The sequence below is a fragment of the Falco naumanni genome, chromosome 9, assembly GCF_017639655.2.
Source record: "Falco naumanni isolate bFalNau1 chromosome 9, bFalNau1.pat, whole genome shotgun sequence".
Classification (NCBI taxonomy): domain Eukaryota; kingdom Metazoa; phylum Chordata; class Aves; order Falconiformes; family Falconidae; genus Falco; species Falco naumanni.
Window position 1 is genome coordinate 53,533,749 of NC_054062.1, and position 22,919 is coordinate 53,556,667.

Here is a 22,919-nt window from a genome sequence, read left to right on the forward strand (position 1 = left end):
AGACTGGATACAACCCAGAATTTTCCTCGCGGCTACCAAGGGCCATGCCCTATGAAACTGTGGCCTTTCCTCTCCTTTACATCCCATTGGAGCAAGTAGCGCTGGGAAACCTCCAGGAATGAAATACAGGTAGAACAAAAGCCAGAACCGAAACTCTACGGGAGCCACCTGGTAGCCATGCAGGGAAGGGCACAGCTAGGACTCAGAACGGTGAAGCCTCAGGCCAGCGCTGGGTCTCCAGGCAAGGACACCAAGAACTTGCAGAAGCAGCCAGAAGAGGAAAGCTCTAGCAAGTTACCTGATGCGAGACTAGGGCAATGGAGCAGGGCTGCAGAGGAGGGAGGACTGGGCAAGGATGATCCAGAGTACTGGGGGAGAGTGGTGAAAACTGTAGGAAGACTGAGGTGGCTGCGGGACGCTGCCCCATAGGATGTGGCAGTGAGTTGGTGTTGCGCTTCCCAGGTGAAAACAGGTATCTGGGAAAAAGATTTTCTGTGTCCCTTCATAGCACTGATCCACAGAGAGAGTGGTAGACTGCTGCTGTCAGTTCCTAGGAATCCCCGTCAGGCCCAGGTAACACCACTTCTCCTTGATGGACGGCCGGAATGGAGCTTGAAAGTGCCATCATGTAAGACCGTCTAAAGAGATAAAGAAGCCTTGGGGGAAGACGGAGGATGTTTGACAAAAGAATTAGAAGTTAAACCAGGAGTAAATAGGAGGGCCTGTGACCGAGAACCACTGACGTCGCTGTAAAGCCAGCAGCAAGCTTTGGGGGGATGGATGGGGAGGACCATATGAACAGGAACAGCATCTGAATACTTTGACATAGAGCATTAACATCCCAAGTTATGTATTGCAATACCATTAACATTTTAAGCTATTGTATCTACTGTATAAGTCTACTACTGTCGAGGACAAAAATATTAAAGTACTACACTAGAGGTGAAGCCCTGGTAAAAAAATACAAGACCAGGTGAAAAAGTTCCATCCCAGAAATCCCTGTGGGTAAAACACAGATTTTGACTTTGTCTAATTAATGTAGTGAGTGAAATGAAAGAAATACTCTGTAATATGAGCTAAGCATCATCTCCCCTCCTCTGCCCACATGCTTGTCGACTTGGCTAGGAAACTACAGGAGCAGTCCCTCAGGCCGTAGAGCTGCCATCAAGGAGGGCAGTCACCAGTTTCTGATGGCAACTTGTCTGCTGCCAGCTCCTTCTTTCTCAGTTTTATTGCTTGGTTTTGTTTCCTTGCAAAACCAAAGCCAAATCTAGCTCATGTCTTTCTTTTGTTTTGTACACGGCACCAATATTGGAGATTAAATATTCCATTAGGTACAATTTTGGCTTGCAGAGTTGAAGTCGAGGCAGCTGAGCCCTGCCTGTCGTAATCTGCGTTACGGGATGTGATGGACTCGGGTCCTACATTCAGACCCCTCGCTCTCCCCCAGAACAAGGGGCCATCATACGCTCGCTGTCAGCATGACACCTGCCGTGGGCATTCCAGTGTGGAGTCAGAGAAGCACAGAATGGTTTGGGTTAGAAGGGACCTTAAAGCCCACCCAGTCCCACCCCTGTGCCATGTGCAGGGCCCCCCTCCCCCCAGCCCAGGCTGCCCCCAGCCCCATCCAGCCTGGCCTTGAGCACTGCCAGGGATGGGGCACCCACAGCTGCTCTGGGCAAGTTGGGTATGGCTCTGCAGGAAGCAGCACGCTGTCTCCAGAGCTGCTGGTGAGTCCTGCTTGGGGTGGCAACCAGCAGTCACATTACTCTTGCTTCTGCTGTCTTTCAAATAAGATGAAAAACCAAGATCCTGACCGCTTCTTGCCATCAAAGATCCCATAACATTTTTGCAAGAGCATAGACTTCTAGACACGTGCTCTGGCCAAACGCCCCGTAATTGCATTCCACCTCCCCAAACACACTGTTGCTTTAGCTGGATTTGGCGATATTCTTCGCTTCCTGCCCCAAGGGGCTCGCAGCATGCCAGGGCCGTGCTGGGTTGCTGCTGCACTGTGGCGCTAAGGGATGTGAAGCTCAGCAGTTGTTTGCAGGCCACAGCTCCTTAACTCGCTCAGACGCTTGCACAAAAAGATCTGCACTACCAAGGTGGAAGCAGGCATTTCTGAGCAGGGACCCTGTCCAGATCTTGGGAAACAGCCATGAAGGATTGTTTCTGGCTTCACCTATTCGCTTTTCTGTTCCCACTCAGTTCCCAGCTTTGTGGCTTTGTGAGCAGCCTGGGGCGCGAGAAGGGTGTACAGTGTAATGTGGCAATCCTTTCCTCGACCTCCAAAGGGCTGCAGAGATCCAGACCTACGGCTGCTGTTCTCACCTACATCAAAGGGGAGCAGTGGAGGAGATAAGCGTGCAGCTTTGCCGGCTACTCGCTCCGTTTCCTTCTTACAACTAAGTACTAGTAATAATAATAAATAGTAATACATTTTTATATACTGAAAGCTGGCATGGAAGGGGTGCTAAAACTGAGTTTCTACAACAAAAAATTTATTTGAACTTAAGCAGAGAATACTGATAAAATAGGAGAACTGGATATGCAAATATTACTAAAAATACAGGGCGCAAAACCAACCAGTTAAACTCATACACAAAGAGAAAATTGGCTTTATGTTAGGGTGCTTTTTTTCACCCATCCCTCCTTGTTCTCTGGGTCATATGGGAAGGGAATCCTGCTTTCAAATCCTGCTTTCCATTCTGTAGCCCTTGCATGGGCGCCAGGCTCAGTAAGAAGTCTCGCCTAAATGAAGTACTGCAGAACTGGGTTCACAGAGTTACTGCAGGTCAGTGTCCTATTTTTGTTCATGAAATTAAGCATATTGATTTTCCTGGAAGATATAATTTGATTTATTTTTCTCTGTATTGAAATAATGATGACAATGTGCTATTCACTGCAAAACCAGGTATCATGAGTAGGCAAAAAGCAGCGGTTTTAATGTAGGACATTTTCTTTTTAACTTGGAACTTTTCACTTATTCAAGAAAGAAATGAAATGTATGGCCTAAATATCTTGGTTTCACTTTCACTTCCTAGTAGTTTTTCATCCGTTTTTTCCTACTTTTTTTTTTCTACTGGAAGAAAGAAAATATGTAGCTTATGACTTAGCTACTTTTACATACTGTTTGTAAATACGAGCTTAATATGTGTTTGTAATATATCCAGTCATAGATTATATATAGTACATATATCATACTAGAGTTTTTATTTTTAACTATAGGAGGGTATGATCAGTCCTGTATATTTAGAAACTGCTTCTTTAAGCTTTTTGGTATTCTTAGCTGGAAAGTGTATGGTGCGTCCATTTGTTCTATAAATGCATCAAAGCAAGCCCTTTTCACTGGAGGGAGACACAAAGAAAGTTCTGGTCACTTTTTATGTCAGGCTTCTGGGCTTAATTAGTGAGCATTTGAATTCAGAACAAAGTTTTAAGCAATTGTAATGATAGCCTTAAAGCAGTATTTCAGAATTTGTTTACTACATGATATTTTCATTATGGTCCATTGGCTCAGTCTATGAATTACTCTGTGCTTCTGTTCTTGATCCGTGGTGTTATAGTCTTACATCATAGAATGCTGGCCAACAATCGAAGGCAGAGTATCTCAGTTAAAATGGTACTGAATACATCTAGTACAATGAAAGGTAAATTAGGACAGTTATCTCTTTCTTTCACTTGCTTTATCATTTGTACATACAACTAATTGCCTGATCTGCACACGGAGATCTACAAATCGATAGCACAGTTTCATTCCTTTCATGTAAATTTTATCCTCAAAAAGCGTGCTTGAGATTCAGTGTACTCTTGAGATAAATGCAAAAGGTCACATCCCTTTGAGTTGCAGCAGGCTAAATCACTTATAAATTCATTTTTTATCAGCATAAACTGTTTATTCTCTGGACTTTATCATGAGATCTTATTGATACACTACCATAGCTGGCCTGGGGTTGAAAGCTTTACTCCTTTGAATTAGTGGTATTTTTGTGGTTAACTTCAGTGAGGGCCAAAATTTCAGCCTGAGCAGTTTTCTTGGTTTGTTTTCATGCCACTCCTAGAGCGGCATTACACCATCATCCAGATACCTCAGGTGTCAATCTGGACAGGTAGAACAGAAACACGCTGCAGTTACTGACGCAGTTTTACCGTGCTTCCCTGCGTAACATGGAATGCAGCCCAAGGTCCAAGTCCAAACCTTCCAGCCAGTGCTGGCTGGTGACCTGACATGTCCAAATTCAGAGAACCAACCCATTTCTTGGTAAGAGGGATTGTATTGAATAAAAACCACTGGTTTTGTAGCATAAAAATGAGCAGAGTCCCAGTTAAAATAATAAATTTTCATGGTGCCAGGTGTTATGGTGAATGCACGAGAGAATGACTGTCTTCAGGAGGAAAGCCTTGAGTTAAGCTGGCTCTGACCCGCGTTCTCGTCGAGAACCACAGGCAGTGAACCCAGTCCTGATTTCCCACACCTTAGTCCCCATTCCTACTTATTTCAGCAGCACCATCACACCTTCATGCACTGTACAAATCTCCTCATCAAGACTGCGAAAACTTGTTGATATACAGAGGATGACCAGAATTGGTTTTCTCTTAAATAGTGTTTTTCTCAGTTATGACAGTACAAGTATTTCAGAGTTTAATTTTAAATTTGAGTCTGTGGTTACAAAACATGAGGGTAAACTTAGTGCTGTTCTAGAAAGTATTTGGAAGTTTTGATGTTCTCAAATTGCTTATGTGCTTAGGAGTACATAAGGGACTGGGAAAATAATCAAATCTGATCATGCATATTCTCAGTTTTCATTTAAAATTATGAAATCATTTCCTCTGTTGTAGTAATCTAAATGGAGAGGATGTTTTTGTACATTTCCATCTTTTAATTGTTTTCTGTCAATAGATCTGCATCTTTTAGAATTAATTTCTCTGTCCCTTCTCCTTAATTTCAAACAAAGCTTTGACAGTTGTGTAGACATATATTTTTATCCTGGTAAGATTATTTTTTTAAAAAGAAATCACTATACTTTGCTCTTTAGATGAACCTTCTTAAAAGCAAGCTGTTGTCCAAAATTTTCATACTCCATTTTCAAAGTTATAATATCTTCTCGTAAAGCACCGTAAGTTCTGCACAAGACAACATCACGATGCTGCGCTGTGTCCTGGCTCCGGTTTGGAGAAACAGACGGTGTCTGAGCTCGGCACTTGAGCGCAGGCTGCCGCAGCTGAACAAGCAGCTCTCTGCTGCCCTGTGCTTTGCCACTGAGAGCACGGTCAGTACAAGCTGTAAATTCATATCGCTTGTGCTCAAGAAGCTATCCGTCAGGCCAGGCCTGACAAGCCCTGGCACTGCTTACCCCGTGATGAATTTGGCTTTCCCGTGTTAGCAATGGCCCCGGAGCCGGAGAGTCATGATGCTGCCTCGGGGACATGCTGGCCATCCCACCGGCCAAGAGGCGAGGGGGTTGCTTAGGTGCAGGAGCAGGACATTCACCTTGGGACACAAATGGCAAGACAACAGCGTGCTTGGTTCTCAGGGAAAAGGGACTGCTAGATTGCCTCCATGCATTGATAAAAATCTCCCATATTCATAAATGTTAGGGAATGTGACCTTCTGTGAGGCAGTATCCAAATGACAGGGGAGAGTTACCACTCTCGCTGTCTAGGATTTAGGGAACATAATAAAGGAAAGATTACCAAGTGAGAAAAACAAAACAAAAGGCATTTTTTATGTGCTTTCTCATCGAACACACCACTTAGGGTACGAAAAAATGCAAATTGTCTGTTACAAAAAATCCTCAAGATTCTTCTTATCTTTTTATTTAGGGACCTAAATTTTTTTAAGTTGTCAGACCTTCTTGTTTCCAGTTTTTCATTACACTGAGATGGCATTTCAATATAAGTAGTAATAGAAATGCTGAGTTCTTGAGTAATTTTCTAACTCTAAAATGCCATGATGAAATGATGGTGTGTTGTAATACTTCTCTGGTTTTTTGTTCTTCTTTACTGAATTTATAGTTGCAGATTGTATTATGCTCTTCAAAATTCATGTGCATTGTGCTTTTCTGTAGTTTGTTGCCTTCTTTTTTCAGTTGATTGTAAACTACATTCGATAATCAGCAAGAGCACTTAACCCTCATCACTTCTTAGAGAAAACATCTCAGGAATCATTATTCACAGGTCTTAGCAAAAACTTAGGTCTCTGTATATTTCCAGCTACTGCATCATGCATTTTACTACCAGCTTTTAAAAACTGAACTTTATGCAAACCTTTTCTTATTTTCTTTCTAGTCCCTGTGCTAATGGGTCCTAAAATTGAAATTTTGATGTTGTAAGAAGTATCAAATAAAAAGTTACTTCTTAATTCTGTGGAGAGTTGGGACCCTGTACTGAGTCAAGAATACTTCAAAATATTTTTTTTAAACTACTGACTTCTTGCTTGTCTCTAAGCGATAGCATAGATAATTCTGTAAAGAAATTGAAATACCAAAGGCTCTTTCCCCGCATTGCTCTGTTTGCCACGTCTGGACAGCCATGGCGGAAGTAAGAACATTGCTGTACAGCTGTCTTTTCACTGTTCGGTGTTTAAAAGAAATGAAACTAAGCTGATGCCCTCCATAACAAGTTAATGCAAATCTTCCGTGCTTTTTGATCGTTTGAATGAGGACCCACCTTTGTTTAAACCCTCTGAGGGAAGGTGTGCTAAGTTCCATTGTGAAAGGCTGCACAAAACCACAGTGTAGCTAAGTTAATATAACCTTGCAGGCCTGGCTTGAATCACTGAAAGCCAGAATGGTCAATTCTATATTTAGAAAAGCTGTTTTTCAAGCCTGTATATGTTTATAATGACCATTAAAGTTTATTGTAGGTTGAAACTTGACATGAGAGGTCCCAAAACAAGTAAAATGCTTACTTCCCTTTGGCTAACAGCAAGATTTCAGAAGAAAAGCACTGTATCAAGCTGTGGCCTGACTATTTTCCTACCCATATAGCCTATCTGCTTTGGGTTATTCATTTTGAATACAGCAGGCGTAAGGTCAAAAAAACAAAGCACAAAAGTGGAAGATGCTGTCACCCCATGGCCAGCCATCCACCAGGAAGTGGAGGAGCGGAGATGAGTTCTGCTCTCAGGGCTGCACCTACTATTTGCAGGAAACGATGACTAGACCAAATACAAAAAACAGTTCTAGGAGCAGAGACCAAAGCCTTGGCATGGTTGATTAGACAGCAGGTGAATAAGAATTTTCAGAATTACCACTTTGGCCTTAGTTGGGTATAAAACAAATTGAAGTTCTTTGGTTTTGTCTAGCCACTAAATTGACTTGCAAGTCTACAATTTCCCTTTTTTCCTGCCCTTTCAAAACACTGGTTTGCTTTTACGTTTTCAAACTACTAAGCAATACGCAAATGTCATTTGTTGGATTTTACATAAATATGTTAATATTTTTAATCATGCATTAGTTTTGGTAGGTATAGGTCATAGTTGTGTATATAATAATAGTTCTATGGTAATTTATAATTACAGTGTATTATAAATTGGATTTTTAGCTATAAATGGAACAGTATTAAGGCAATGCAGTAAATACATGTTAATGTATATGCAAGTGGGTTTCTGCAAGGTCTTGGTAGACTCTGTGTTAGTGAATGTTAGCTTCAGGACTCTTCCCAGTCAACTTTGTATGTGGGAAGGATTCCAAATCCACTTTTGAACTCTCCTACCAGCCACATCTAAAAATAGCATTTCTGCAGGCATACTTATGGAACTCCAAACAAAACAAAACCATTGTTCTTCTACAATGCAAAAGTGTAATTTAGTTTAAGACCATAGGTCTGCTTGATCTTACGTGAATTCTTCATCCTACCCTGCGTCACCATCCTGCTGCAGTGCGGAGGCAGGGGTGGTCAGGCAATTGCCCCTCCAAACCATTCAGAACAAAGCCTTGCCTGAGCACATCACTTACAGCGTCTGCTTAATTTGCAAGGGTGTCAGTTATCTCTGTTCAGCAGGGCACTTAATACCTAGGCATTTTTCTGAATTTCCTCTTCAGTTCTGGGTTCCTTTTAATTTATCAAATATGTGCTTAAGTTGTATCAGCGTACCATGCTGTATAACCCGTGCCTTGCAGAGAAGCATGCTAGTGACACAGTGAATGAACTGTGGAGGAAAAATGTCTTAGCCTGCTAGCTCTCAACCTGTATGTGCCAAAGCTGTTTCACCCCCAGTCAGCAGCCTCTGCCCACGTGGTTCCCCAGCACATTCTTGCACTTGACAGTCAAGACCCCCAGCAACCTGCCACGGGAGAGCTGTCTGCACTTAAAATGCAGCCATCTCCCGAGCCAGCAGGGAGAACGGTCGGAGTCCACTGTTCCTCTCCCCAGTCAAGAGGTTAGCCTCTTTGAAGCCCACCCCTTTCCTCATTTGTCTTCCCTTGGGCTGAGAACAGAAGTAACAAACCACGCTGCCTTCAGCAGCAGCAGATCTTTCCCCGATCCTCCAAAAATTTGCCAAAAGCGAAGGCAGGCTGGAAGAGAAATCACAGCTTAATAAGAAGTCACAGACTGCATTACAAGTCTGCTATCTTTGCACACAAAATAAAGGCCCCTTCTAATGGAGTATTTTTCAGACATTATTCACCCATTCCTATACTCCTATATTTTGAGGCCTTTTACTTTATATAGTGAATATTCATGTTTTCTTCTCATTACCCTTTGTAATCTAATGTAGCCCGTAGCAACCTTAGCCATTGGAGACTAAATACAATTCAGAATTTTAAACTCTGTAAGCTCTGTCAGTCACAGGCTGAACAGCCTGGCTGTGAGCAAACAGCAAGCCCAGTGTGAGGCTGGAAAAGTTTGCAGTGGTCAGCGATCATTGCAGAAGGCGGTAGGTGTGAAAAAAGAAGTAACGACATTGTGGTCAGTCAGTATACAGGTGGGCAATTGTTACCTTTATCGCTGTTCTCCATTAATTATTATAATTATTCTTGTAGGTGTTGTATAGCAAAGATAGGAGCTGACTTTAGCAAGAGTTCACACCCACCAACAAGGTTTGCTTTTAGATAAGTCTGCATGCACAGTAATCTCATGTATTAATCATTCTCTTAAAGTGACCTATTCTTGTTTGTTGTTGCATTAGGCTGTCATGTAATTTACTGGTTGGACATATGTTTGTGTCTTAGATATCCTCTGTGTGGTATTTTTCTCAAGCAGACCCTCTGCATTGACAGTATCTTGGCTTTGACACCAATCACCAGGAGACAAGTTGAATCTCATTTACTATTGGAAGACAACTGCTTCTTTGGAATTCTCTCTGGCTCTGGTCCCTTATTCTGCCCGAATCCTCTTTAGTCTATAATCTGTATATTCTCTACCCTTGCGTTTTGTCCTGTGACCTTGTTTTATTCTAGTAGGTTGCACAATGATACATGTATTTTTTTCTAGTCTAATTTGCACTACGAAGTGAGCTGGTCTGCTCTGCATGAAGCAAAACCATTTTTAAATGTGATCACTTGTACCTTCCCGTCTGCAGAGACTGTCCAGAGAACAGCTCTGCCTTTTGTACTCAGTCCTGTGGGTGCCACTGTACATATCCCCGTTGTCACCCTTGGGTGTGAAATGGGAAGACAAGATGATGGTTCATATTTTGACAGGCTGCCTTTACTTACCAGTGTTTTCACCAGTTGCCCTGCATGTTTTCAGAGTGTACCAATCATCTGCTGCCAGGACTGGTGCAGTACTCCCAAAGCAAATAGGATTCCCATTTCTTAGAACATTAGAACATCTTACCCTCAGTAACGCTCCTGGGTCCTGTTGTCTCACAAAAGGGGGAGTTAGGCACTGTTTTAAAAATGTTAAAGCCCTAGATTATTTTTATGCTTGCTTTTTCAGTTACTTTTATAACACATGTTTTTTCTGCCAATTAAGAAACTTTTTCCACTGAACAGAAACACCTTGTAGTCATTCATGCACTGTTAAATACCTTCCAGATATCAGTGAGGTATCTTAAATCACCAGCAGATCCCTCAGACCCTGAGGAAGAAATTCCCACAGGACATTGCGTAGTTGTCTGGGTTCTTCCAGCATCTAAAGCTGGAGCACAGAAACAGCTTCCCAGTTGGAAGTAGAAGAGACAGCTGTCATGTCCTCCAAAACAATTAGAATTTAATCATTGAAATGGTTTTCAGACAGATCTTATCCCCATTTCTCTCTTCACATTAAACCGGTACAGGTCTCACCATCATTCTCAATTAATTTCCAAGTTGAAATAGGGTGTTTCTTTAATTTGTGAGGGACTGGGTAGAATTACCCAAGTAAGCAGTTCTGTTTGTTTTAAGGAATTGCGGCAAAGGGAAAAAGAGAGGAAAATCAATGATGGAAAGGAGTTTCAAGGGATGAGTATTACTGTATGCCATGTGTAAGGTAAGGATCATAGACGGTGCTACAAGCAGAAAGTGAAGCAAATTCTAAACAGCTTATGGTCTTTGCTGCTAACCAGGCCATTCATGGTATCCCTGCCTGAAAGTGCTGTTTGACAGCCCAGTGGCTTGGAACCAGAACCCTGTCCCACCTGTTGCCTCAGTGTTGCAGTAATTTTTTTCCAGTGTGAGAATTTGTGAATTGCATCCCAAAAGTAACTTTCTCTAAGCCCGGCACGTTCCCAGAAAAGCCATTTCGGTCAATCACAGTCACATACAGTAACATCAGACTGTTTGGCTGAAACAAGCCGGCACTGGGTCCTTCCCGACAAGCCAATGGTATTCATAATTACATTTATCCACTTTTAATAGTAGTGGTATTCTATACATATAGCAGAGTGCGACATTATTGTTATTAAAGCAATAGAGCATGTCACTCACTGTCCACTTGCTGAGGCATTAGTGTTTCTGAATAACCTGTTTTTGTTAGCTGGGCCTCCCCATGCCACGGGCATTGCACAGCACAGCATAGCATACCAGTGCTATTAGCTGCGTGTCAGCCCCTCGCTGCTGGCCAGCCTAAAGACCCCGCAAAGGGGCACTGGCCACCGGCGGGACAGTGCAAGCCCTAGCACCTTTTCACGGTATCACTGTGTTTAGCCGTAGGTTGTTTGTAATCAGCAAGGGGAGGTTTTCTCCACGGGGAGCATTTGGGGCAGAAAGTAAAGAGCCAGTTGTTTCTCGCTGGAAAAAGAAAGGGGCTCTGGGTTTCTTGGTTTTTTAACTGAAAAAGGTCCAGAGTTACACTAGCGATACAGAAATGTTAACTCAGAAGCGTATTATAGACATGTATTTTCCAAAGAAGGACGTTAAGCCAAAATGCAATATGCCCAACATAAATCCATAAAAAAGACTCCAAGAAAAACACCCTGTCATTACCCATCCTGTTTTGTGTTGTGCCCAGAGCTAAGGCCTGAGTCCTGTTTACCCTTCTTACCCTTTGCCGCATTGCCTGGGTGACCCCCCTTTTTATTGTCACCTTTGACTCTTATTGTTGCTGTGATCACCATGGTGTTAGTGTAGCCTTTGCAAGTAGCAGCTGTTTAAGGCATTGTACTTTAACTGTGTTTAAAGTCCTGTGTTTGCAGGACTCTGTTTACCCTCCTGATTTGGCTTAAGTGAGATGCATATCATGGCCAGTTAGTTCACAGAGCCTCATGAAGGCTTATTAGTGTTTTGGTACATATGAAGCAGCTAATTTAATTCAAACAGCAACGTGTCTTACTGCTTAGCTTTAACTATCTGCTGCCTAAGATGAGCATATGAAGATAAATTACATGAGGTCATTGGTTAGGAAGAGAACTAAGGAGCCCAAATCTCCCTTTCGGACTCAGGGAAATATAAAATGCTAATTCAATTTGGAGGAAGAAACTAATGATCTAGAAGCTGACAAAAATTGGATGCCATACTTTGACTGGTTGAATGGCATTTTATTGAAATCACACTCGTGTACTAGCTCACACTAATGCTGAGTTGGGACCTTGTCAATAAAAATATTAAAATATTTTTATTTATATCTTTGGCCTTACAACTTTCGAAGCACCCAAAGCTTGAACTGGCAGCCTGTATTCACTGTCCTGGCTTCTGGTGAAAGCACCTTAGACAATCTAACTAAGTGTGTCAGAGCTAAAGGTAAATTGGTCCAACATGTTCTTGCAAAATACAAAACTAGTAAATAATTTTCTGTTGAAAAATTGGTTGGGATTTTTCCCCTTTTGAAGTTCTTTCTCAACAGAAAGACTTAAAAGCGAGAGAAGTGAATGCAAGGACTCATACCTGATTTTAAAAATAAAATGGGCCAAATAAAACTGTGTCTCATATCTTCCCATAAAGAGCTCGGTTTTCATCAATGCTTAATAATTCCATCTTATCTCAAATACTTCGTATTAGAAACAATTCAGTGATCTAAAATGTGGAGACAATTAATAAATGAGAACAAGTGGTCTTTGAATAGGAGGTATTTCCACTCCCTGAAACATGAAAAAGTTTGCCTGAATGTCTGCATATGAATCTAGATATAAGGATACACAGGTCTTCAGAATGACCTTTATTGTACTAGAAAACATTGCATAGCTTAATTTTTCCCCACCGTTGCCTAGTGGATGTTGTCACACTTCCTACAACACTACTGGAAATCCTTAGGAAAGAAGAATCCTTAAAACAACCAAAACACTTTTGCAGCAACAGGACATATTCACTATGTTCACTATGCACAAAAATGAGCTGGAAAGCGGAGCTGCCTGTGACAGGCAGCTCTTAAAGGTAATAACACTCCAAAGCGAATTAATTGTTTCCTCTCAGAAAGTACATTGCACCCATCTCAGCAGCACATTTTATCCATTCTTACACAAGAGAAGAGTTCATTAGGAGTGTTTTTCCTGACTGGAAATGCCAGTTAAAGAGACATTTATATACACAGCATTGTTGGCTTGTGTTTTGAGTCAAAACACTGCTGACAGGATGGTTTATGATGTCAGAGGACTTTTCAGCCTGCAGTAAGTATTTTTGTAAAGGTGTCCCATCACCTTGGACAGCACCTGTCAACAACAGTGCTGCAGTAATATTACTGATGGTCTTAATGGTTTATTTTCCCCAAACAATTGCCAAGTGGCTCTCATCCTTATTAACTGTAATACCAGTTAATACCAAATAACCTACCAGTGGACAGCCTGCACCTTATTAACAGTTAACAATTCCTTGAAGTCTTTGGTTAAATTTTGACAACACTGAGCCTAACATTAATGATGTTGCTTTAATTAGTACCTTTTGGAAGTTTTATTCAAAAAACCCTCCTGAGAGCAATCCTGTTTAAATAAATTGAACATAACTGAAACAAAAGTTTGTGAAATAAGATGGAGAAGCAGCTAGGAGGAGCATCTTGAGAAAAAAGAAATCCTGGACAACTGGAGATAAACTGTACAAACCTCTTACATGGATTCTCCAGCTTCAGAACTGCCTGTCTGTCCATCATCCAAAGGCATATACAGTCAAAGTATATTTTGCATGACTGTACTGGCTGGCATACACAGAGAATAATGGACTACTTTTGCTAACGTGAGCGGTTAAGGTCCTAAATTTCAACTTTGCCACTATTTTAAGCAGGGCAGAAAAATTGTTCCACATGGAATTCCTCATTTCCCCATTTGTGTTTTTAAATACGTGTAATACAGTGTGTTAACAAAAGGCAACCGTGCTGAATGCTAAAGGTAGGAAGTGCATACAGTCTTAATGTATCTGTAGCACCTGCGCGTGTTAGCATCATATCTATTTATCATTTATATTTCAGAGGTTCCTAGAGGCCTTTGTTATGCCATCATTTTTACATGAGCACTCACTAGTCATTCTCAAGATCACTGTTTTCTGTACATTGCACTAGACAGATTGTGATTGAGGCAGGATGCTACTGAAAGAAAAAAACAAAACCAACATTCTTTCCTGTCTAGTCAAGGGACTGAGAGAACCAGTTCTCCTTTTTTCTCTGCCACAGTCACAGTTCTGATGGTCAAGACTAATAATGCGTGCACAGAAGGGTGGCACAATGCTTACCCTCTGGGAGATTAGTACTGGAATTTTTAACTTCTGATTATTTGATGTAGAGTCCTTACAATTTCTTTTATCAGATCTACAGTTGGTTTTATCAAACCTGTAATTGTTTATCCAACTCACAGATGAGAAAATCTGGGAACTGGAATTATTAACTGAAACTTGAATTAAGAACTGTGAGCTTCTTACTTGCCTGGAAGGAGTGTGTTAAAAAAGGCTGGAGATGTCAGCAAAACAGCTATTTTGATACACTTGAAAGTAGACTATCTTATGCTTAATGTCCTTTGGAAGATTGTGTATTACAAGAATAGTTCTGCTTTTTGCATGCACACACATTTAAATTTACTTTATTATTTAAAAAAAAAAGACTATTTGTGCTTTATTTCAAAGAAGCAGGTGAGAAGTGGGGTTGAAAGGAGGGAAAAAGGAGGTAAATCATGAAGCCACCCTAGAGAGAACAAAAATGTAATAGTCAAATAGAAGTGTGTATTAGTACACTTATATCTTGGTTAGCCCATTGAAGTCAGTGGAAATATTTTTCAGTTTCTTGAGTACCGTCTTGAGTCTGGGCTATCTGGGCAGCTGCTGTATTGGAGAAGCAAAATGAGTGTTGTGTTGGTATGTCCTGCTTTTTCTGAAAGACATGCTCGCCTGTTAATTATCCCGTTGGGCACTCTGCTGCCTTCACAGATGTGAGGCCATGTTTGCCAGCTTCAGGAGATGTGTGTTTGCAGGGAGTGCAGCAGCACACCCAAAGGCTGCATTCTGGTGACAGAGTCTGTGTACAAGACTGCAATTGAGTGCTGTTCCATGTGGCATTTCTGAGGCTTTGGGCGTTTCCCTTGTGTCTTTGATTTTTGCAGCATCTTTCTGTTACGGCAGCACCAGAATCATCAGCCTGGCTTCCTGAAATGCTTACGCATCTGTTTGTCTCCTCTTTCGATTGCTTCTATTGACTGGTTTAAAATCCCATCAGCTGGTGGGAAGGCATTTGAACGAGGTAACATCAAGTAAGGCACCAGAGTATCCATAGGGGAGAAAACCCTTACTAATGCTCCAACTGAGTAAAAGTTTTAGAGTTCACAAGAAGATGATTCAATTCCAGAAGCAGTCATGCTATTTTACCGTTCCACTATTCATTTAAGTATGGAACAGGATGATGAAGACAGCTACTGGAGTGTATGTCGTTTGAAAGGTTTTACTCTGGAAGAGTATACATTCAGCAGTATGTTTTATGAAAATTTCATCAGTGACACTCTTATTCCAGAAACCTCTAATAGAGCTTTTATTTGCAGAAATCTAAGATAAACTATCATGTCCCCACAACCTGTTAGGTCACAGAAAAGAATCCCTCCCAGCAATTTTGAGTCATATTTAGCTATGACTACTTTTTGAGCCCATCTACAAAAGGAGCCCTCTTATTCCAAAGTATTTGTGACCCTTCTAGAGCATGGAGGAGAGCAAATAGTTTTCATTATTTTGGGGGGGAGTGTCTAGTTAGGATTTTTTACTATCTCTGTGTCAACATTTCACTGAGAGTGAGGCACAAGCCAAAGAGACGGTGGCGGGGAGGGAGAAGCCTTATCCATTAGAGTGCAGCCAGACAGGATGATCCACACTTCTGGCCTGAAGGAAGGATGCTGCCTTACAAAAAGAAGAGCTTGCCCCACTTTATTTTATTAAATTATTGCCTACCGATTATTTTGTCTGGATAACTTTTGCAGCATTTATTTTCATCTCTGCCCCAGCCATTAGAAATCTGATTTGTCAAAGATACTTGTAAACTACAGTAACTTCTTGACTGGGTGATCAGCACTAAAGACATTGAAAAATTGGCAGAAGTTTTCACCCTGTGAAAGCATTAAGATCAATAAAGCAAATTGATAAATACCATCTCTTAGAATGTAGATGAAATGCTCTAAGACATAGCAGTAACAGATCATTCCAGGTATGGAACATCATACTTCAAAAGCCATACAGTTAATGTTGTAAAAGGAAGGATTATACGAAATGTGATTGATTCTTTACCTTGTTCATGAAAAGTAGCTTCAGTTATGTTGGGTTCTTGAGTAACTAAGGAAAGAGGTTACCAGAAAAAGTCAACCCTTAAATTGCAGACAAAGAGCTTCTACTAGCGGTAGTATTACATCATCAAAATATTTCACAGACACTCAGAAATAAGCTGTACTTCTGTATGTCAGTGAAGCAGCAAATTGAAATCTCATAATATGTTTGGAAAATGAGTCTTGTTAGGTTTGATGAGGTGGAAAAGGTACTGAGATCACTGGTTTGTTCCAATACGTTCAGTACGCTTTTCTTGGATGTTTGCCACGGCTAATCTCTTTAATGGCAGTGTAGCTTGTAAACCCATTTGGTAGAAAGCTGTATGTCTCAGTTTCAAAGTATCACACCAAGCAGGGTGGTAAATAAGTTTCTCTTCAAGCGTGCAAACCCTTTTGTTACAATACCAGAAATTTTTGTAACACACGTATCAGGAAAACCTTGGTGTTTCCTTTATGTACTCAGTGATAAGCAGAATAAAATGCAAATGTAATTTTAAATACACCCACAGATATATATGTAGATAACATGCACCAGCCATATGTGTGGTTTTTTAAAGACATTTTACCAAGAATAAACTTCAATTCATTCAGGCCCAATATTCAAGAAACTGAGCCTGTCACAAACCCTCTGAATTTCTCCAAAACCGCTCTTTGGCTGCTTACCCATGCCATTTTGGAAATGGTCTGGGAAAACAGTGGCCTTCCAGCATGATGAGCCCTCACCAAATTCAAAGTTCAATCATATTAAACCAGGAAGAACATTTGGATAAAACAAGGAAAACTTTGGCCTTGGCCTCCTCACAGTTGAACCAGAGGTGGCCACTTCAGGAACTTAAGTGATTTCAGCCTGTGGGCTCACACAGGCCTGCTGAGTTAACTTATTTTGGACTGTTCTGTAGGTTAAAATAAACACTTTCTGTTGCCTTGTAAAGGTAAGTTAGAACGCACTGGAGATCCCATAGCACGTTTATAATGACCCCACAACACAGCCACCATTTAATCAGCTTCTTTTCCTGATGTCTTTACAAAATAATTTACTTGTTGTTAACGCAATTTCATATAAAGGTAGTCAGCATCATTTTCCTTAAACCACATTCCTAATCCCTGGGTTCTGAAGCAATCCCCTGAGAAGCCTGCTTTCTTGTCATACCTTCCTCTCTGGCAGCCTTAGAGGATCCGTACAGGTGGGGTCTGTGTACAGCTGCAGAGATCCCAGTGCTCTGGACTCTTCTCTTAAATTATTCTGGATAGCTCTCCTTGAGAGAATCCTGCAAAGAATTCCCATGAGATTAACCTTTGTTTTTTCCCTAGACTTCCTTTTTCATCTTCTGCCCATTTGTTTTCCGTAGTCATAGCCAACAGCCTGCTCTTTGCTTGAGCTGTTGAGCTGACTTTGGTACTTTCACACAGATGAATAGTCTGCTGTCTTTGAACACTCTCACATGCAGAAATGTAAGGTAGGAGGTGAGTTTTGAAACTGTATGTGTCAACATGTTGGCCTAAAGTAGGATTGTAGATAAGAGAAGAGAAATAGAGAAAGAGCACATGAGAAAGAAAGGGGGAGGAGAAAAGAAAGATAAGTAACTACGAGAGGTGTCTAAAAGAGCTGGATTTTGCCAGTTAATTTTTTTAGTTAGTGTGGTCATTTAGGCCAGAGGTTTCAGGCAGCTTTGCAAAAAGTTGCTGATGGTTGTGATTGTGATTTTTTTGCAGTTATCCATACAGTGAGGACTCTAGCCAGGGAAGGCAGTACATGAACACGAGATGTCCAGCCTGGTGCGACAGAATCCTGATGTCCCACTCAGCCAAGGAGCTCATTCTGAAAGTAAGTACAGAGCTGCGGCCACCCCGCTGCCTCTGCATTGTGTTCATCTTCAGCAGGGGTAGGTAGGACTGATAAACTTCTGTTTGTCCTTGAATTTTCAGTTGCATGTAGCAAACGCTTGCCAAGCTGGAGACAGCAATAATGAACTGTTATGCCTCCAGTGCTTTCCACCCAAGAATGTGGATTTGTCCCGGCTAACCTGTTGGCAGTTACCAAAGCACGAGCTTTCACAAACTTCTTTAGGTACCTGAGCTGCCAACACTGGCTGCCTGTCGTCTCTTCTGTGCTGCTTCTGTACTTGTCAGTGCTGTACTGGGATGTGCAGCACTGGGAAACTGTGCCTGCTTTAAAAAAGAATAACAAAAAATAAAAAACCTACATCAGTCCCCCAGTTCAGTTCACTATACAGTAACCTAAGTAACAGCACTGTCCTTACTAAGGATTCAGCACAAATGCAGACAAAAGTAACTAGGAGCAGCTGCTGATGGAGAAGTAATAATGCTATTGAAAGAAAAACCTGTATAGCAGCAGCTTGAGGTACCCAAGTTACAAGCCTGGTAGATTTAGGTTCCATGTGTTGCTGATGGATGGTGAGGACTGGATTTCCCAAGAACATATCAGATCCTAGATGGCCCAAATCTCCTGTCTTTGTCCCCAGAATGAAGGCAGAGTCTCCAGCGGGTAGGCTTCTAACTTTGGTACACCAGTTAAGTGCCTAAATTTGGACAGTCCATTAGACCTTTAAAAATACGATTGTGCCACATTTTTAGAACATACAGTTCCTCTTGGGATTTTAGTATAGAGGTATGGTTAACATGGTGATGGTCTGTCCAAGGTTAAATGACTCAAGTATAGTTTAGGAGCCTTCCACTTTTCCTTTTTATCTCATTTTGTTTCTCCTGCTTACCCTGCTCTGCTCTCCTCCTTTCTTGGACACACTGAACCAGGTCAGCCGGTTAGGTATGCTAACTTACACTGCCTGTGTTTTCCAGTGTGCTTGTTCATGGCAACTGAGGACCTGTACTGTTTACGCTGGCTATCAGTTGTTTGAAAGAACACATCAGGAAATCAGTGTATGATACAAGGAGCTCTCACCCATGCCTTTCTGCTCTGAGCTAAATGTTTCCCTCTGTGCTAGCCGTGGCCACGAGCGCGATGCAGGAATGAATGTGCTGTGACTTCTCAGCACTGTTGCACTGAGGTTATCTGGCTGACCAGCCTGTATGACTCCCTCATACAGAACAGGCTTACCAAACCCAAGAGTGCCTGAAGTCATGTGTCTGTCTGTATGTTCCTGTATAATTAATGCAGTTTAATGGGAGTTAATTGCAGAAAATAATCTTCGCAAATAAATCCATATTCTACAGCTTCATGGTTTGTTTTTTTTTTTCTAATGAAGCTCTTAAAACTTGCTATCCTGAAGTTTATAACCTTCTGTTTCTCCCCCTCATCAGGGTTATTTATCTCATGATTATACTGTTTGCTTTGCAGTATATAACTCACTGAAGGGCTGAAAACATTTTTTCCATAGCTACGCAAAGTTCAGTTTGATGTACTTCCTCACATTTTAATGTGTAAGAAGTGTCTGCATGATATCTTGAAGTTTCCCCAAAATTTTAGTACTGCAGTATTTAATAAAAACAGCTGTGAAGCTAAGAGGAATACCGGCTTATAAAGTAAAATAGTAATGTCAAAATCAATGTTATTTGATCTTCTTGAAATATCATACAAAAAGTGAGACTTTACCCAAAATATTACAGATAGTACTTGGCACCCATGAAATTCCTAAAGAACAAAGGATTAAAACTGTGGAAAGAGTGGCCAATGAGGGAAGATTTTTTTTTTTTTTTTTAAAGCTATGAATAAGGAGATAGAAGGGTACACAAAGGCTTGAGGAGTGTAAACAGTACAGAGGGAAAGGAATTCTTTCAGGTTATCTAGGGGGGTATAACTTGGCTATAATGGTAGAAAATTAAACAAAGGAAAACAAAGTTAGAGCATTAAAGAAATTTGTGACTGTGAGGTCACTTAGCCCGGTTCCCAGTCTCCATGGAACAGAAACCCAGTCAGCTGGGTCATTCAAAGCTTACATTTTAAAAATGCATATAATTTTGTCTCTGCAGCTTTACATTTGCAAATGATGGGCATGCAGTTTGGGACATCTCCAGAAACATGTATGCAAAATTGCAGATGGAGACGAGGCCAAACTGGCATGGTTAAGTCAGTGAGTCTATACCAAGAAGGGAGTTAGCTTATCCAGATCAAAACCAAACTGTAATTCTGGCCTATGAAACTTACTGAAAATACTCAGTGGAAGAAAATGCTAAACTGATAGAGGAAAGGGCAAAATGGCCTTACAAGTTTATGTGGTTCTACACAGTAAGCAGTCTTTGCCTTGCCATTGAGAATTCATTCCATTGCAGAGACTTACGCTTTGAAGTTTAAAAACGAACTGTGAAGAAAGTAAATGCAAATTTTAATTAACAGATTACACAGTAAAAAATTCTTAAAATATAAATGTATATGAATTTTTAAAGAATTTTTGGTCGTAAGTAGCAATTGAATATTCTTATGTGGGTAATTATTTTGCGCTATTAACTTTTCTTATAGGCAAATAAAGAACTTATTTTTCTGTCTTAGCAATTCTGTATTTTATTTCAAACAAACTGCAGCAAGTCTACATTTTAATCCTATGTAAAGAAAGGATAGTCTGCACAAATTGCCACACTGTACAGTGTGTTCAGCTACACAGTAGGCATTACAGATTGTAGAGACATGGGGCTGTAAACAGCTTTCATGCAACATCATCTATCATGCTATGGTCGGTTACCTCACCATCATGTTATTTTATGCTTCCTGAGCCCTAAAACACCAAAGGTTGCCCACTGCTAGGGAGTTGCGTTGATGCCTGATAGCATGAAGTAATGAATGCTCAGCCAAGTGTATATTGTTTCTGCTTGTGCACCACTGTAATTTGTTTATCTGTCTAAAGATTATGCAGTTGAAAATCCACAATTTTATGCTGCCTTTGTAAATTATCAAGTCGCTTTTGATGAATGTATCCCCACTTCCGATGCTAGTGGCATTATGATCTTGAAATATTGGAAAGTGCTCATGCATACAATGCAGAAGGTTATGTTTTTATATTGTTGGCAGACAACCATGCTATAAAGTAAATCTGACCTTAAGCTTCCTTACTGCATTAAAGATAATTCAATTTTAAGTTTATAGTCCTAAATGCTACTGTTTATATAAAGTTATTGCCCAGTCAAACTTGACTGATTACAGATGAGCAAGTCTTGACTGTTTCATACAAAATAAATTAGTATTGCCAACTAGTTTAAAGTACGTCTGTGATTGTACTAGAGACTTGAGAGTGTGCAAATTGCAGATTTAATTAGCTTATAGGAATTGTTTAGCATAATAAGAAATTGTCTTGTATGGCAATGTGTTTGTATTTGTTCCTGAAGTACTGTACTAAAGAATCAAAACAGATTCTGGAAATCACATTCATTGCAAATGGCAGAAAGATGAGTACATTTTATTATTCATTAAGCTACAAATGCTAAAGAAGTCAGTGTATAAGGATAAAGTTCAACATGGAACAAAATGAAAGCAATTCATAAAGGAGACTGGAGGAATGTCGTATTTTGTTTGCTGATTTTCTTAAAATCAATGCTTTTTTTTTAGATGAAGAAATGTATCTCATAGAAATGGTTAACACTTATAAACTATAATTCATTCTTCTCTCTGAACATTTAAAATCCCCTATATGATGAAAACAAATGCTCTTATAAGACAATGTGGATTGCATTTAATTTAAAGAACAAGATACATTGCACCTAATTGGATAAAAGTTGTGTGTTGTTCTTAAAAAAAGGACTGGCCAAATGCACTAGCTGCATTTCACCGGCAAAAGGCTGGAACACGGTCATAACTGACTCATTTGTTTCATCTGTCCAAGTGCTACTCACTGAAATTTCTGGAGGTCCCAGAAGCAAGGAGTAGATGCAGTGAATTCATGACTTATTTTACGCGGACAAATGGCACAAATTACTGCAAGCAGTACTGGACATAAAAATTCAGTCTACATGATCTTTCTCTGGAGAAGTCAAGCAAAGATGTGTTAATACCACTTCATTCAGAAACTGGTTTGAACTATTTGCATAAATTATTTCCATTATTTCTCTTTCTGTAATCTAAAGAATACTTGAACTGACTAGTGTTTTGTTGTGTGGTTTTTTTTTTCAACTAGTCAGAAAATGATGAGAAGATAGTAATATATGACCACATTGGGCCAAATGTCTGCATGGGGGATCACAAGGTAATTAAATTAAACAAGTTAGTATTGTATCTTCTAAGTCTTTTTGTTTGGGAAGGAGAATGTATACACTAGTTTCTGTTAAACTGATGTTTAATTCAAGTATATTTCTGTCCTATTTTTAATTTAAAGCCTCAAAAATGTTTTAAAGTTGAATTGAACTTCAGCTAATATATGAGAGTAGTGATGATACTTGTATGAAATCGAACAAAGAACAGGACGATGTGTGCTAGAATGAAAGCATGATACAGTACAAAATGAAGAGGATCAAGTGTCTGTGCACTTACAACTATTGTCATAAAACAAAAGTATTTTCAATGGTTTATCAAAATTGATACATAGCTTCAGTTAAGCTGGTGCCTAGCTGCTTATTTATAAATTAACATATTGGCAGTTCCACATTTAAGCAACAAGTGAGAATATAGAATTAAACAAATACTCATTGATAAAGTGAAGAAAAAGACATTAATTTTACAAGTAGTCTTTTCTGCTGAAGATAACAGATGGAAAACTAAGTTAGAAATACAGCAAAACTGAGTATTTGCATTCTTTGGAAAAAGATGATCAGGGAGTAGAAGCTAACCTCTGAAAGCTGGTATAAAAACTCAACCAGAAACTTGCAAAACCTTCTAAACTGTACAACAGTAATATATCAGTTCTAGAGGCAGTGCTAAGGCTCTTGAATGATAATT

At 40.3% G+C, this 22,919-nt stretch overlaps 1 protein-coding gene across 3 annotated transcripts in view; it reads left to right on the forward strand.

Moving 5' to 3' along the window:
- The window catches only part of INPP5A (inositol polyphosphate-5-phosphatase A), a 262,018-nt gene that overhangs the window by 236,681 nt on the left and 2,418 nt on the right, over positions 1 to 22,919 (forward strand). For all 3 annotated transcript variants that reach the window (XM_040606001.1, XM_040606000.1, XM_040606002.1), the window contains exons 13-14: positions 17,795 to 17,906; positions 22,162 to 22,230. In XM_040606001.1, the coding sequence (XP_040461935.1) occupies positions 17,795 to 17,906; positions 22,162 to 22,230 (181 nt within the window). The remainder of the gene's footprint in view (positions 1 to 17,794; positions 17,907 to 22,161; positions 22,231 to 22,919) is intronic.